Raw genomic sequence first — 15,183 nt, 5'->3', positions numbered from 1 at the left:
TAGATGCGAACAGTAAGTACATCCCGCGATGCCTGGAGACGGAGGCAGACGTGCCAGCCCTGCTGGCTTGGCCACGTGGGTTCTCCTTGCTCCAAAGTTTTAAAAAAAATGACCCTCTCCCGGATGCTCATCTCAGCCCATTTCAAAGCCTGGAAACCATCGCCTCAGACGCTGCCCATGCTACCATTTCACATCGCGGGGCGGCCGAGCGAGGTGGGGGGGGGCGCGAGTCAGGGGGCCCGGGGCCTGGGAGGCAGGGCTCCCAGCCTTCAGGGAAGAGAAGGAACCCAGGCTCCCGCTGCCCTCTCATCCAAAAGACGGTGGAACTGGGCGTGGGGGCGTCCTTACCCTTCAGAGAGCTGACCTCACCTTGGCTTCTCTTCCAGCCATATTTCTGGGGGGAGAGAATGCCCCGAATCTCCGACAGCACCCCCAAATAGCAGACAAGTCCAGCCGACAGGTGTACCCGCCTCCTCAAAGGCTCAGAGAGTAGTGGCCCCGGAGAGGGATGGTCCCGGTTCACATCCCCCACAGGGATGCCCTGTGGCTGCTCCTTTCCCCTACCGGGAAAGCCAGCCCACACTTTGGGCCCCTAAAGGGCTGTGGAGGCCATGAGCCTGGGGGCCCTGGCACAGGTGAGTGGGCACACAGGTCAGTGGTAGCTCAGGCTGTAGAGCCAGTGGAGGGGGCTCAGCCTGCACCACCTTGTGGAGGCAGATATGAGGAGGGCCGCCCACCATTGACCTGTGTCCTGAGCAAGACCTGCAGTTTTTAGACACCCCTACTGACACGTGAAGGCCAGACAGAGAGACAGCAAGTCCTGGCTCCCCTCCCCCTCTGGAGTGCTGCCTGGGAGGACACAAGGTCTTCTAATGGGAGCTATGGGTTCCAACCTCCACCCCTCTATTTCCCCTTCCTTCTCCTGCTCCCCGCCTCTCTTCCTAAGCACCCTGCTCCCCAGCCCAGAGGCCCTGGGGAAGGAAGACAGGGGCCAGCCAGGTCTGGGCAGGTCTGTGAGCACACACGAGTGCCTGCAGACCTGCCTGCCAGTGCACAGAGCACAGCCCCCAGACACCCCAGCCCCAGCCCCAGCCACGTGGTGTCTGGGTTCCCTTGGTAACTGGCCTTTCTGGTGCAGAGTCAATGGGGAGAGAAGAGAAGCCCGTGGGCTTTGTCAAGAAACGCACTGTACGTGAAATGCTTGCCACCTTGTACGAGAGACTTTTTTTTTTAAGTTCCAGAACTATGATGGGGATTTTTTTCTCCTTGGATTTGCTTTATGAATAAACCTGATTGGTCCATTTCTCTTTTGACTGACTGCCTCTTTGTAGTGACATGATGTGTACACGGGCGGTGATCCCACCCACGTGCACGCTGAGGGCGTGCACACGGGGAAGGATCACTTCTGCGTGTAGTTACATGATGTGAAGGGAAGTGTAAAGCCGGTGGAATCGGCATCCAGCCCTCCCCCTCCTTAGCTTGTAGGACGGACTTTATAACCGGGGCCACGACTCGCCTCGGCTGCTTCCCTTTGTCCCCAGTAGGGTGGGGATTTGAGGAAGTCACGGGGTCTGTCCTGGGGACTGAGCTGGCTCCACCCTGGCCCAGAAGAGTCCACCGGAGGACCAAAAGCATGGGGCAGGCTCAGTCTTCAGGAGGGATGGGGAAGGGGGGCAAGGCCAGTCAGAGAGGAGAGCACCTCCGCTGACCAGACTTTGCCCCCCTCCCAAGTGCCCCCCCAGCTTCCTCCCAGGTTCCTTCTCAGGCTCTGGCAGAGGCCCAGGCTGCGCTCCTTCCCCACCAAGCCCATCGGCCGCTGCTGTCTCCTACTCATCCATGTGCTCTGCTTTGCCAGGGATGCTGGCGAGAGGAGACCATGTCCGTGGTCCCAGCCTCACGCATACATCCCTGTTGTGGCTGCGCATAAGACCCAAGCCCGCTGGGGCACAGTGGATGGAAGATACTGCCCTGGGCTATTTGGGAGCAGAGTAGACTGCGAGGCCTGGCTAGTCTGTGGGTGCGGGGGGTTGGGGTGGGCTGGAGACTGGGGTGACCAGGAGCACGTGGGTTGGGTCCATTGTGGGTGGGGGTGGGGCAGTTGGGGGGCATAGACAGGGTGTATGTGTGTGGGAGGGGAGCCAGCTTGAGTTGAGCACTTAGATGGAGTGCGGGCAGAGGAGAGGTGCTCAGATGGGGGCTGGTTGTGAGCGGGGCCAGGAGAGCCGATCATCTGGCTGGCTGTGGGTGGAAGGCTGGTGGAAGGAGCTCACTCTGGCCACAGCAGGGGTGCCTCGGAATGGCCCCTCTCTGGACTGGAGTGTTTCTGCCTGTCTGTCTGTCTGTCTCCTCCCTGAGCTGTCTGGCCCCCTCCCCATGACTGCATCCACACCATCCTGTCTCATCGGCCGCCCTGGGCACTGGGCCCCCTGTACCCGCGGGCACCATCACCGACTCATCTTTTTGCAAACTTTGAGCAAATCCAGGAGTCCTTTCCTCCCCCGCCTCCCCCCCCTCCCCTCCCAGCAATGTGGGCAGCCCACAGGCTGCCGGGCTGACCTGAGGACCCCAGCCTCGGCCTCTCCCCACCACCTGCCTAGTTTCCTGTCCTAGGGGACTGGCTGCCCTGTGCCAATGCCTCACCTCTGGCCTGTCCCCACCCCTACCCCACTAAACAGTTTTCAGTGTCTCAATAGCTTCTGCTTATATGTTTGAAGATTCCAAACTGAATGGGGAGGTGGCGAAGGCCGCGCTGGCGAATGAAGACTGCCCCCACATAGACCAGGCCCTCACTCCCGATGAGGGCCTGCCCTTTACGCGCTCGGGCACCCGCGAGAGATACGGACCCTGCTTCCTCTTATCAACTGGGGAGTACGCGTGCCCACCTGGTGGAGGAATGAGAAAGGGTATGTAGAGGAGGCTGGCGCGCTCTGCACCGCCAGGGCCCGCCTGGCACTCCTGCAGACTGGTGGGTGGGCAGCGGGTGAGGGGCGCTACTGAGGGGCAGGCAGGCACACTTGTGGGGGGAAATGGAGTGGGGGGAGACCCCTGGGTGGCCCCTAGAGGTCCAAATCCCTTTGTCTCAAGGGGGTTTCAGCCTTCCAGAGAGTATCCGAGGGCTGGAGGGAACTGGGAAGGAAGCTGCCTAACACAGGCTGGCTGATGCTGGGCCAGGACCCCAAAGCAGTGGAGAGCAAAGGGTTTGGGAGGAGCCTCAGCTCTTCCAGAGAGCCCCTGGCCAGTCAGGGTCAGGTGGTGGGGTTGGCCTGGCCACCCAAGGTCCAGCTCTGGAAGAAGCATCCATTACATGAGTCCACAAGCTTGGGGGAGGAGAGCCATGCGGAGAGCAGCACCTGAAAGCTGGGGGGTGAGGCCAGGGTTCCGGCAGAGGGAAGGTGTGTGCCTGTGGCAGATAGAGCACCCGTCAAGAGCAGGTGTCTCAGCAGGACTCTGCAGTCCCCTTCTGTCCATAGCCATGACCAAAAGCCCCCGATGGTTGGTGAAGGCTGAGGCCAGTGATGGGCTCTCTGTTCCAGGTGTCCTTGTAGTCAGTCCCTTAGAATGATCCTGCTGGAGAGAAAGGCTTACACTTGACCCTGGAGCTGGGGAGAGGCTTGGGGCAGGGCCAGAGTACCCAGCTCAAGGCTGCAGGCATTGGTTGGGGCCTGTAGGAGGAGGAGGAAGGGGGAGGGAGGAGGAGGAGGGGGAGGAGGAAGAGGAGGTGGTGGAGGAGGAGGCAGCCCTTGTGCGTGCAGCAGGTGGCCGAGCAGCTCCTGCATGTCTGGGATGTGCCCACTCTCACGGGTTGCATGCTGGCCTGATGGGATGAGCAGGGCTGGACCGGCGCCAGTCAGTTTCCTGAGGGCAACAGTTGGCATAGCCTGCAACCACTCACAACTCCTCAAGTATGTGAAGCGGTTAAACACAGAAGTCCAAGTAAAAGGCAGACACCAGAGGCAAGGCAGCTGCACGGAGGTGGGGAAATCCTTCAGGCCCGGGAGTTTCGTGGACGTCCGTCCGTCCGTCCGTGACTTCCCTGGCGTGCCCACCTAGTCGAGGCTCATCCCAGGCTCCCTGCATGGTGCTGCATGGGGAGGGCTGCTGGCCTGGGGGAGGGTCCCATCCTGGGCACCTTCTATGGATGGGCCTGACACTCCCCTTTTGCAGTTGGCTTTGACCCACGGGCGGGAGGAGTGGGGAGCAGGGAAAGTCCCACCAAGGTCTCCTTCTTCTTGAACGTTGGGTTCCACAGTGTGGTCTCAAAGAGGAGACAGAACAGTCCCTTGATTCTGCTTCCTGAAGCCCAGAGTGAGGGGCAGAAGGGGCTCCTAACCCCGGTGGCAGCCAGGGACCGCAGTAGCACCACTGTCCACGGGTAACCCCCACCCCCACCCCAGTCCCAGAAGGACCCAGGCATCAGTCTTTAGGAGGCACCAAAGCGAGCCAAGTGCCCTGCCCGCATCCACCTGCCCCCACCCACCCAGCCATGCTACACGCGCATGGGAAAGCCAAGCCTGCTGGAGACCAATCTGCCAGCGTCTGCATGTGGCCGTTGTCCTTCCTCCTCCTTCCTTTAAAGACTAAGTGCCGAGAGGGATGGGAAAGCCGAGGAGAGAAGCTCAAGTGTTAATTGTATTCTTTACATACAGATCTTTGCAAAGAAAGCCCTGTCCTTGCTAAGTATATGCCGACAGAGGCTGTGAGAGGGACTTGACCAGGCGGCTTGGCCCAGGACATTGGTGGCTATTAAGCATCTGGGTGGACCTGCAGCCCCTCCTCGCCCTCGGACAGAGTAAATTCACGCCATGCAGGTTTGCCGGACGAGTCCGAGTGGCCCAGCCAGGCATTGTACTAGGACGGACGTAGCTTTTCCTACGGCCAAATGGTAACTGACCGTAGAGGATTTCTTCTCCTTCTTTTCTTTCTTTCTTTATTTTTTCTTTACATTCCCCCCCTCATTTACTTTGGGGGGTGGGGAGGGTGGGAGGAGGGGTTCCTTAGCATGACTTGCATGAAGTTAAACAGAAACCCCAGCCAACCGATCCCACCACACCCCTGCAACTGTCTAAGATTACCTTAAAAGAACAATAGCAAATAATGGGAAGAAAAAACAAACGTTCTCTATTTTCTTTCGAAGCTCTTTACTTTTGACATGCATCGTGGATGCCACACTGTCACGGTGTGCTCTCAGTAGAAGCCGCTGCGATTCTGGGGGCCAGGGGAGGAGGGCTGCGGGCGGGGCCCATGGCTTCCCTTGTATCGGAGTCTGCAATCACTGGGCAAGGTTCTAAAGGGGGCACTTGGCCGGCCATCAGTCACTGAGCTCACCTTCCTAGCACATCTCATACGTGGAGACCGAGAACTTTGCTCCAACTAGAAGCGTGGATACCTGCACCTCGGCCTTCTTCTTGCTCCGTGTGGCATGCTTGTGACCCAGCGGACATCACCCCAAGGCCCCTGACTGCAGCTAGTCTAGATCGATTCTGTCATCCTATCGGTGTATAGCGCCGGTGTGACCTCCTCTCATGACCCATTTGTTCATAGTAAGCAATTGAAGCTGTATGGAGTTGCTAAGCGTCCTTTTAAAGCAGGATGTAGAACACCACAAGAACAGGACCTCGGGAAGGGTGGCCCTCCTCCCCCTCGATTAAGGCACATTGTATGCAATTTAGAATTTCAGAGTAAAAAAACAAAACAAAACAACAACAACAAAAAACTCTGCATGCCCAATGTTATGCAAAGCGACTCTAGCATGAAATAAATTGTGTGTCTTGGTTTCTGTATATACCCTAAAGCGATTTGTTTACCTGGAGCAATCGGGAGGTTTGCAAATCCCACTCTCTTCTGCATTGCCCATCAATAGAGTTATTTTCCCAACTGCAAGAGAGGACAGTAGCTTGGCTTTGGTCTGATTCTAAAATAGTTGGTGGGGGGGATCGGGTGTTGGGGCAAATGGATAATATTTTTGAAAAACACATGTTTGGGTTGGTAAAAAAAAGAGAGAGAAAAAAAATTTAAAGCACCACCTCGAGCTTCCCTCACAGCTCAGAACATTTCCTGAAAAGGGAACAATGATGCTTTAGCTCAACAGACACCCCCCCTCTACCGGGGCCCTGGTCCCCCAATAATAAAAAGTGGATTTTTGAGATGAAGCACGGGTCTGAGTCTTTCTTGCCTCCAGGCAGTGTCATGGTTCTGCGTGCGGCCCCCGCCTGGGTCCTCAGTGGCTGGGCTACTCTGGGCACTGGAGGATCCAGAAGTGCTCGGGTGCGAAGGGGCCCTCAGGTTATGCAAGTCAACCTCGCAGACTTGACGTGGAGGCCCAGAGAGAGGAATGATCCACCCCGAGGTGCTGCTGGTTGCTAAGGAAGAAGATGCCTTCTGGACCCCTCCTCCACAGGGGTGGGCCCTCCAGCTGAAGATCCTATTGGATCTTCGAGGAGGGAGGCAGCTCTCAGAAGGGGTAGGTGTACAAGGACCGGACCTTTTAACCAGCAAGCTTGCTAGAACGGCTCTAGGACGACTCCCCAAACAGTTTTCTCTATGGAAGCATGCCGTTTTAATGAACCCTTAGATTTGGCCATGTGAGTTTCCAGGCCCCTCTACAGACCAGTCACCTCCTTGCTGGGGCCGACCTTGAATCTGATGGTGCCAGAGCCCAGGATCTGAGAGATCTGGTGCCCTGCCCAGTTGCACCTTTGATGGGCTCCGTCTGACGGACTGCCTCCAACAAAACCTGGAGGCATCCAGCTCTGAAATGCCAGGGCCTCTTCTGCGATTCTTGCTTGCTTGGGTTCCCCACATGGCTTTGATGGGGGGTGGGGTAGAGGGTTGAGGCTCCCATTCTCTTCCTGTTCATGAGAGAACTCAGCACCGTTTGGGTGGAAAACCTCCCTAACTCAGACTCTGAGTGCTTTACAAACATAGAACGGAGCCCTGGAGGAGGGAGCGAGTGGCCCCAGGCACTAACAAGATTTCACTTCCCAGAATGCCTTGAGTCAACGATCAGGGTGGATTTCTTAAGGTGGGTGCTCTCTCTGTATCTAACACGGCCCCATACTCCCTATGCTTCTACTTTCCAGTGTCCTGCGCAGCCTGGAAACCTAGGGGACAGGGGTCAATGGAGCAGTGAGCACACTCAGAGATCTGCCCCACAGGTTATGTGGCTGAAGAGCCACCAGGCCCACAACAGTAAACACCTGTACTAAGTGTCATGGTGAGCGGGTAATGTTCACTGTGCCCAGGATTCCCCAGCAACCAGTGCCTTGGGTGTCCTCAAAATGTGACTCAACACAAACCCCCTGGGAATAGGGGCTTTCAGGGACAATGGTAGCTCCTGGGGGACGGGATTAATATACACGGAACATCTCCCATGGGCTTTGCAACTTGCAAATGCTTTCTAATGATAGATCACAATCATTTAACATTCCCATTTGTGTTGACTAGAGAAACAAGCTCATAGACACTCATGTGTATAAGAAAGAGCTTTATATCAAAGAAGAATTGTATAATGAGAAAACATCCCAGCCCAGTCCAGATCAAGTCCCTAAGTCCAATATTAGCCCATATGTCTGATACCAATCTATAAATTCCTCTTCAGACTCACACAACACATGCAATGAGGCCAATTGCAGGAAGATCACAGGCCAATGGTTGGAAAGTCTTGTGGATCAAGTGGCGGTAGAAACACCAGCATGGGTCTCCACATGGCTCCTCCAGCTCCAAGGCTCTGGCTGCCACCAGCATAGCTCCATGTGGCTCGTCAGTAGGAAGACAAAGCACAGAGTGTGCCTCCTGCCTCTGGGGAGGAAGACCGGAGTTCCCAGAAACCTCAGGAGAAGGCCATGCCACACAGGGGTCCCATTGGCTATCTATGGCCTGATTGATAGGCTAGGATCCACCCCTTGACAAGTTGACAGAGGATTATGTAACTGCCGTAGAGAGCAAAGTCCAGAGAGGTTAAGTAACTGACTCAAAGTCACAAGTGAGTGACGAAGCCAAGCAGTTTTGAACCCAGGCAGTCCGACTGCCGAGCTCAGGATGAGCTGTCTCAAGGTGGGAACACTAGAAGTGCTGGTCCTAAATCCCAGGAACCTCAAGGCCTAGCCCTCTGTCTGCCTTCATGATGCACCGAAGGTATGATGGTATGTCAGATGGGGCTGCTTCATATCCCACTGCTGACCTCAGGCACAGCCTTCCAGGTACACACCTCAGCAGCTCACTCTCCTGCTTAAACTCCCTGTTGCCCCAAGGATAAAGTTTAAGCACCTTAAGGTGGCTTGGAAGGTCCCGTCTGCCTCTGTTCCACCTCCCACTTCCCTCCTGACTCCGTACTATAGTCACTCTGAAATTCTGAACCCGTAGCAGTTACACATACACACCTTAGGACCTGCAACTCCCTCCCGCCAAGGCTGCTATCATTTCCACACTAACTCACTAGCTCCTAATTCCCAATGATCACCAAGTGACTCCATCTAAAAGTGGTGGGTGCTCAGGGCCTGGTGGATGATCTTTGTTCTCAATCCTGGACCCAGACTTACCATTCCCCAAGTACAATCTCCTCGAACGTTGGTCGGCCTACAGGGAAGACAAGGGGGTTATGATCCGGAGGGGAGAGTATGTGTAGCAGGCAAGGGGCAAACTTTCCACAGTAGCATGTTACAGGTAACTGGTTGACGTTGCACCCTCAACTCCAGGGACCAGACCAAAGACCCATGAACCAAAGACACACCAGGGACCTCTCTCCTCTTCTTTCCCTTTCCCCCTCCTCACATAGGAGGAATGCAAAGGTCTTACCTGAGTTGAAAAAAGCTCACTAGCTAGCCAGGAAGATACTATTGGGCATTGGTGTTGAAGCACAACGTAGTTCTCAAACACCTATAAAAGGGACAGAAGCCTAAGATGGGCGTAAGGAGGCAAAGGACCCATTAAGTCTACTCCTTCTCATGCGACCCTCAGGATGCACCAGCCAGCTCATCCATTACAAACATGTATTGGGCATCTCCTCTGAACAGGCCTTGGGGAAGGTCTTCCCAACTGACCAAGACCTGGTCTCTTGCTCTCAAAGAGCCCTTGGTCTGTTAAGAAAGAGGGCTTAGCCATCTCTAATGCAAACCGGAGATCAGAAGGGATCCAATGGGTTAACAAGACTCTGGGAGAGGCCATCAACGCCCCCTTACCACTCTGGAACCCATGCCCCCCACAGATGAAGTACCTGGGAGAAACTCCTTCTGCCTGGGGTTGCCGCTGGGGAGGGAGAGGCTGAGGACCTCCAGGCCATGGGACCTTCTATGAGGTCTAGAGCCAGGAGCCATTCATCATGCTCTGGGTAGGTTTGGGACCCTGCCTGCTTCCTAGAAGGGTCTGGGGTTCTAGAGCACAGCTTAAGGCAAACGTACTACTTGGTTTCCCACCGCTGGTCTGTCAGCTTGTCTTACCGCGGTGGCTTGGGTGTTGCCGTGACCCTGAAAGCTAAACAAGCCTGACAGTGACCAGGAGGGAGCCCAGCAGCAATCCAGGGAGAATGAACTTCTTCTATGTCGTTCAATGGCTCCATCTGAGCAGGGGTGGGAGGCTGGCGGTGGGGGGGGGTAATTGATAAACCCTCCCAGAGTCTTGTTCAACCCACTGGATTCCTACTGGTCATTCTTGGACTTGTATGGGAAGAAACCCTAGAGCGTGCTGCAGGAGACCCGAGGAGAAAGAAACACCAGGGCTCAGCATCAGAGGACTTGGCATTTTGATTTCTTCCAGCAAATGCAAGAATGTGGAAAGGAACTCTGCATTGGTCCCTTCTTAGTGGAAACTCTCCGATATCCGGGCCTGAGAGCCTGCTCCCTGAGCTGTGTGTACCATACAAGCCACCCAGTGGGGGCACAGTGGTGGGTGGTCAGGAGGATTCATCTCTGGACCATTTGCTTGTTCTCTCTCTCTCAGGGGGATGGGTTACCTTAGCGATGTCCTTCCTTCCATCACAAGTGTGTGCGGGCCGTTTGGCCCTTCTTGGCTCTGGGATGGGACGGGGCACAGGGACTTTGCTGGCCAGGGCAGCCAAGTTTCTAAGGTGCAAAGTGGGGAGCAGAACTCCATGTGTTGGTGCCTATGACTGAGGGAAGTCTCTAGGTTCATCCCCGAGGGGTGCCCACCGCAGGGCCCAGGGAGACACCATCTCATTCTTCCCTAGTTCAGGGCTGGGGCTGGGACTTTCCCAGCAATGAGGGGTCCCAAGCAGTGAGGGGGATGGCCTAGAGATGGCCATCGCGAAGCTTCCATCTTCCCCTAAGACCAGCGGTTCTCAACCTTCCTCACGCCGCAACCCTTGAATACAGTTCCTCGTGTTGTGGTGCCCCGCCCCCAACTATAACCTTATTTTCATTGCTACTTCATCAGTCATTTTGCAACTGTTATGAAGCTGGCAACCCCTGTGAAAGAGTCATTCGACCCCCAGAGGGGTCGCAACCCACAGGTTGAGAACTGCTGCATTAAGAGCAATGAAAACGTTGGATAAGATCAGTGGGTTTTAAACGTCTGCATGAATCTCTAATCAAAGGAAAACTTAGATAAGGAGGCTTCACAAAGTTCCTAGAATTCAATTTTTTTTCTCCCTATAAACTTTTGAAACCTCCTCATATACATTAAAAGTAAAGCTTCTGTGACTAAAGCGGAAGATGGGGCTCTTTGACTAAGGTGGGCATTGGCCTTCTTTGAACCATAGCCTACCAGGGGGTCAGGGCCTTCCCTTGAGAATCCCAGAGCTCTGGAGCAAGGAGTTTGAAGGTGACTGGGCTAGATGGTTCTGACAGAACCAGCTTGCTTTGATGCCCTGGGGTTTTGTAATTTCTCTTTCAGCCAATGGAGTCCACCCTTCACAGACCCAAACTTTTTTCTGAGCCACAAAGAAAAGGCAGTGTGAGAGGGGCCCCAAACCAGGCTAATGACACTGTCACTCGGTGCTCCAGAGAAAGGCCTCTCTGAGGTCCTCTGGCCAAGGTCTGTTGCCATTAGAGCAGACAAAGGTGCTCTGTCCTCCAGATCCGGAGCCGCAAACCTGGGGCGCAAGAGGCCTAGAGCCCAAGGGATCCCCATCACATCCGAGGGCCCTCTTTCCGCAAGAACTAGGGCCTGGGGCGGGTACCAGGGACTAGGCTCTTGGCCTTTGACATTGCTTTTCTTACAGGCTCCCTTCCCCACGCTGTGACCTTGGGGGGCCCCTGTCATCCAGAGTGTTACAGACTGGCTTGTTACAGGTAGTTACAGCTGATTACAGGTCTACAGACTCGCTTCAGGGTTTCCCCCAGGGCAAGCAGAGGTGCAAGTCTTTGGAGACTTTCAATGGGGCTACTACCCCGTTGTCTGTCTCAGGAGGCTCTTCTGCTGGGGTCTTCCCAGAAGTATGACTGTTTCCTCCATTGATTCATTTCCACTCCCCCCCCCCCCCCCCAACCCGGCTCCAAAGTCTTCTCCCTTGGCCTTAGTCAACAAGACGTGGTCATCCAAACAGGGTCCCTCAATATTCCTGAGCCAGCAAACCGCATGCTCTGAGCTCTGGGAATACAACACCCAGAGAGGCTTGGGCTGTGCTTGGCACGGCCGAGGGACCCAGTGCTGCTGAACCAGAGTCGCTGGAGATGGGTTATGTTATGTCGCCAGGTGGGGGGCAGGCTGCTGCTGTCCCTTGGTGAGGTTCTTGGCCCTCCTTCTCATCTGCTGACTGGACAGGGTATCTGTCTCCTTGGCCACTGGGCAGGTGGCGGTCCATCTTTCTGGTCTGTGGTCAGCCCAACCCCAGGGTCTCCCGTGCCTTTCTCAAGCCAACCCCCACCCCCACTCCCAGCCCAACAAAGCATTTCTCTGAGAATACGTTTGGTGGGAAAACCCGTTTTATTCAAAGCTCTCTGTCACAAGTCCCCCACTTCCGGACCTGTCAGAGTGGCATTGGGATGAGGTTTCTGATGCTCTCTCCCTCTAGTTTCTCCATTTCCTAGCTTGTCCATTGTTCCCCGAGAATCGACATCTTCGGTGGCATCTGGGAAGGTGTCCATGTCCTTGGGGCTCTGGCCCGGTGCAGGCGGGGCTGGCAGCTGGCAGAGGGCCAGTGAGTGGCCAGCCCCACAGCCCACGTGCAGTCCCTTGGATGACCTCAGAGCCTGCACTGGCATGGGGGCCCAGACGTTGGCTTCCATGCCATCTCCACACATGCCATGCTCGTTCCAGCCCCAAGAGTAGCACACGCCACCTGTGGAGGAGAGGGCAACATGGTTGAAACGTTCGTGTACACACACCACAGCTCAACGCGGCTCCATGGCCTGCACCCTCCTGCTCCAGCGCTGCCCCCAGTCGGCACCTGTGCCGCTGTTTCCATTTCCACCGACTCATAGCCCAAACCTGCCTGTCTTCTTAGGCCCTTCTCTCTCTGTCAACCGACCCCCCCAACCCACCCCCACACCCCCACACGCACAGAACCCATCGCCAAACCTGGTGATTCTGACTACGAAAGTATCTTACGTCCTTCCGCGGCTCTCCATCTCCCTGCCGCCACTCTGATCCACACACGATCTTCCGTCCTCTGGGCCATGCCAACGGCCTCCACCAGTGTCCCATCTACCCCAACCTTCAGAGCGCATCGGAGGGATCTGTATCATTGCCGATCATGTCATGCCCTGGCTTAAAGCTCTTCAATGGCTTCCCACTGCCCTCAGTGAGGCACTTTTTTGGGATCTGACTCCTGATCCAGTGGCTGGTCTCACCCTACACAGCTCTCCTCCCCCTCACCGCCCTCCAGCAACCTGGTCCTTCTCTCAGACCCTAAATATGCCCCAGGCGGCTGTCCTTCCATGCCAAGCCCCCGTGTACGGGGTGGGCTCCGTATGGCCACATCCTATGGATTCCAGGTTAAGTATTACTCAGAGACTGGACTCCCCTGCTACCAATCCAAATTAAATTTGCATCATGCTGTGGTGATACACGATTAGGGTGGTGATGGGTTTACTATCCCCTCTTTGAGGGGAGTGACTGCTTGGGCTTTGTGCATGGCTGTCTCTCTAGCCCCTAGTCCCGTGCCTGCTATGTGGTCAGTGCTCAATCAGCAGCTGCTGAACAATAAAAGAATGACTTCTGAGTCACAGAGCCAGAAAGTAGTCCGGCTGTTTTAGGGGCACAGAAAAATTGCACAGCAAGTACTGAGTTCCCATGCACTCCTTCCTCTGCCTCAGTTTCTCCCATTATTAACGTCTTGCCACAGTATGATATATTTGCCACAACCTTTGACCCAATACTGATACATGATCAACTAAAGTCCACGGCCCCCAGTAAGAATCACGCTGTGTTACACCATCCTATGGGTCATGAGAAGTACATCCTGTCACGTGCCCTCCATTACAAGATCGAGCTCGGCAGTTTCATGGCCCTAAAAATGCCCTGTGTCCTGCCTAGTCATCCCTCCCGGGCCCCAGTGACCATCTGGCAGCCACTGATCTTTTTACTATCTTCTGTAGTTGTTGTTTTTAAACCCCGCCCACCCCTTCCTGCATATAAAAATAACATATCTTCAGGGCAAAAAAAGAAATAATGGAAAATGTAGCTAGCATAAAGAGAGGCGAACTTCCAAATCCTGTCCTCCACACGACTCTGAGTATCTTGGATAGTGCCTTCAAACCTTTGCTTTTTGAAAGCTATACATATCTGTGTCCTGCGTCTCATCCTTCACCACTGCTACACAGCATGCCTCTCCAGGCATGACAGTGCGGTCACAAAGCAAATGGAAAGGCATCCGCGTGACATGTTGAGCTAGTCCCCCGTAGGAAGGCAGAGAAACAGGGCCACTCCATGCTGTCTCTTTCTGCAACGTGCTCTTTACAGCCAGCATTGTTTCTGAAATTTGAGTCGACGCTTACAGGTCTAGCACACTTATTTTACTTTTAACGGTACATGGACTTCTATTCTGTCTATATCGTATTTTCTGTATCCATCTCCCTTCTGATAGCCAGCGGTCCTCCCTGTCGCTATTAGAAAGAGCACCACAATGAGCCTCCTCGAACGCTCTTCGTGCACACAGATGCTTACTTGCACCCGGGTCTGATCCCCAGAGGGGAAGTGCATCACTGGGTTACTAGGGACGGCTTTTTGCTCAGCTGTGGGTTTCCCTCTGTCTTTGCCACTGGACCCTGGGTATCCTGATCAATAAAATCCACTGCAGCCGAGCGGATTCCAAGTGTATTTCCCGATGACTAGTGAGACGGAGCACCGTTCACTGCTTATCCATCCTGTCTGTGGCCTCTTCTCCGAGTTGCCTGTGTGTATTCTCTGCCTAGTTTGCTATGTGGCTGTTTCGTTTACTGGTTTGCATGTGTTCTTTGTATGGTATTTGCTCATGTAATTCTTAGTTGTTAAATGCACTGCAAACGTCTTCCCAGAGAAGTCTGTGGTGGCATTGCTTGCTATGCAAATGTTTATATAATGGCTGTTTAATTGTCCATTATGGAGATGAACCTGTACTCTATTGTCTGAGATACAGTTTGCTTCAAATTTTCATATTTTCTATTACCTAGTAATGAACACCATTAGGCACGGATGTTTGTCTAGATCCCCAATTACTCTCTCAAACGAGATCCACTGAGTGGGAATTCCTGGTCAAAGGGCATGTGTATTTTTGAAACTTCTGGAAGGCACTGCCAGGATACTTTGAAGAAAGGCTGCTTGAATGCACCCGCAGCAACGCTTGAATGCACCCGCAGCAACGCATGGGGTCTCTGCCTCACCCCACCGACAGCAGACTGTCTATACCAGCGGCTCTCCACTTTCTTCAGGCCGCGACCCTTTCATACACTTCCTCATGTGGTGGTGACCCCCAACCAGGACGTTATTTTCGTTGCTACTTCATCACTGTCATTGTGCCACTGTGATGAATCGGGCGACCCCTGCGAAGGGTCGTGACCCCCCCGGTTGAGAACCACTGGTCTAAACCACTATGCATTGGGCTCCTAACTGCACGGTCCAGCAGCTTGAAATCACCAGCTGCTCGGAGGGAAAGAGACAGAAGGACAGAGACAGAGAGAGCTTTCTCCTCCCATACGGACGTTTCAGAAGCCCCAGGGCTAGGTCTGCTCTGCCCGGTAGGGTCACGATGAGCTACAGGTGCCTTGATAGCGTGAGTTAAAACCATTATTGTGATGGAGAAAAAGAATGAGT

General features: G+C 54.5%; 2 protein-coding genes across 6 annotated transcripts in view; one reads left to right on the top strand and one right to left on the bottom strand.

Moving 5' to 3' along the window:
• The window catches only part of KCNC1 (potassium voltage-gated channel subfamily C member 1), a 57,691-nt gene extending 51,542 nt beyond the window's left edge, over window positions 1–6,149 (top strand). Inside the window, exons 3-5 of one of the 3 annotated variants that reach the window (XR_006680121.1) lie at window positions 2,715–2,903; window positions 4,647–4,882; window positions 5,334–6,149. Coding sequence is in view for 2 of the 3 variants with exons in the window: in XM_030885827.2 (XP_030741687.1) it covers window positions 2,715–2,903; window positions 4,647–4,711 (254 nt within the window). In the remaining variant the exon portion in view is untranslated. Of the gene's footprint in view, window positions 1–2,714; window positions 2,904–4,646 lie in introns of all 3 variants that reach the window. The other 2 variants (XM_045290995.1, XM_030885827.2) reach the window with 2 other exon arrangements.
• Window positions 6,150–11,858: 5,709 nt separating this feature from the next.
• The window catches only part of SERGEF (secretion regulating guanine nucleotide exchange factor), a 250,436-nt gene continuing 247,111 nt past the window's right edge, over window positions 11,859–15,183 (bottom strand). For all 3 annotated transcript variants that reach the window (XM_004711623.3, XM_045291045.1, XM_045291046.1), the window contains one exon: window positions 11,859–12,232. In XM_004711623.3, coding sequence (XP_004711680.2) covers window positions 11,895–12,232 — 338 coding nt within the window. In that variant the 3' untranslated portion in view covers window positions 11,859–11,894. The remainder of the gene's footprint in view (window positions 12,233–15,183) is intronic.

This window comes from Echinops telfairi, unplaced genomic scaffold, assembly GCF_000313985.2.
Source record: "Echinops telfairi isolate 266 unplaced genomic scaffold, ASM31398v2 ScPeMD7_60;HRSCAF=208, whole genome shotgun sequence".
Lineage (NCBI taxonomy): Eukaryota > Metazoa > Chordata > Mammalia > Afrosoricida > Tenrecidae > Echinops > Echinops telfairi.
This window is presented reverse-complemented; position numbering and strand designations above follow the sequence as displayed.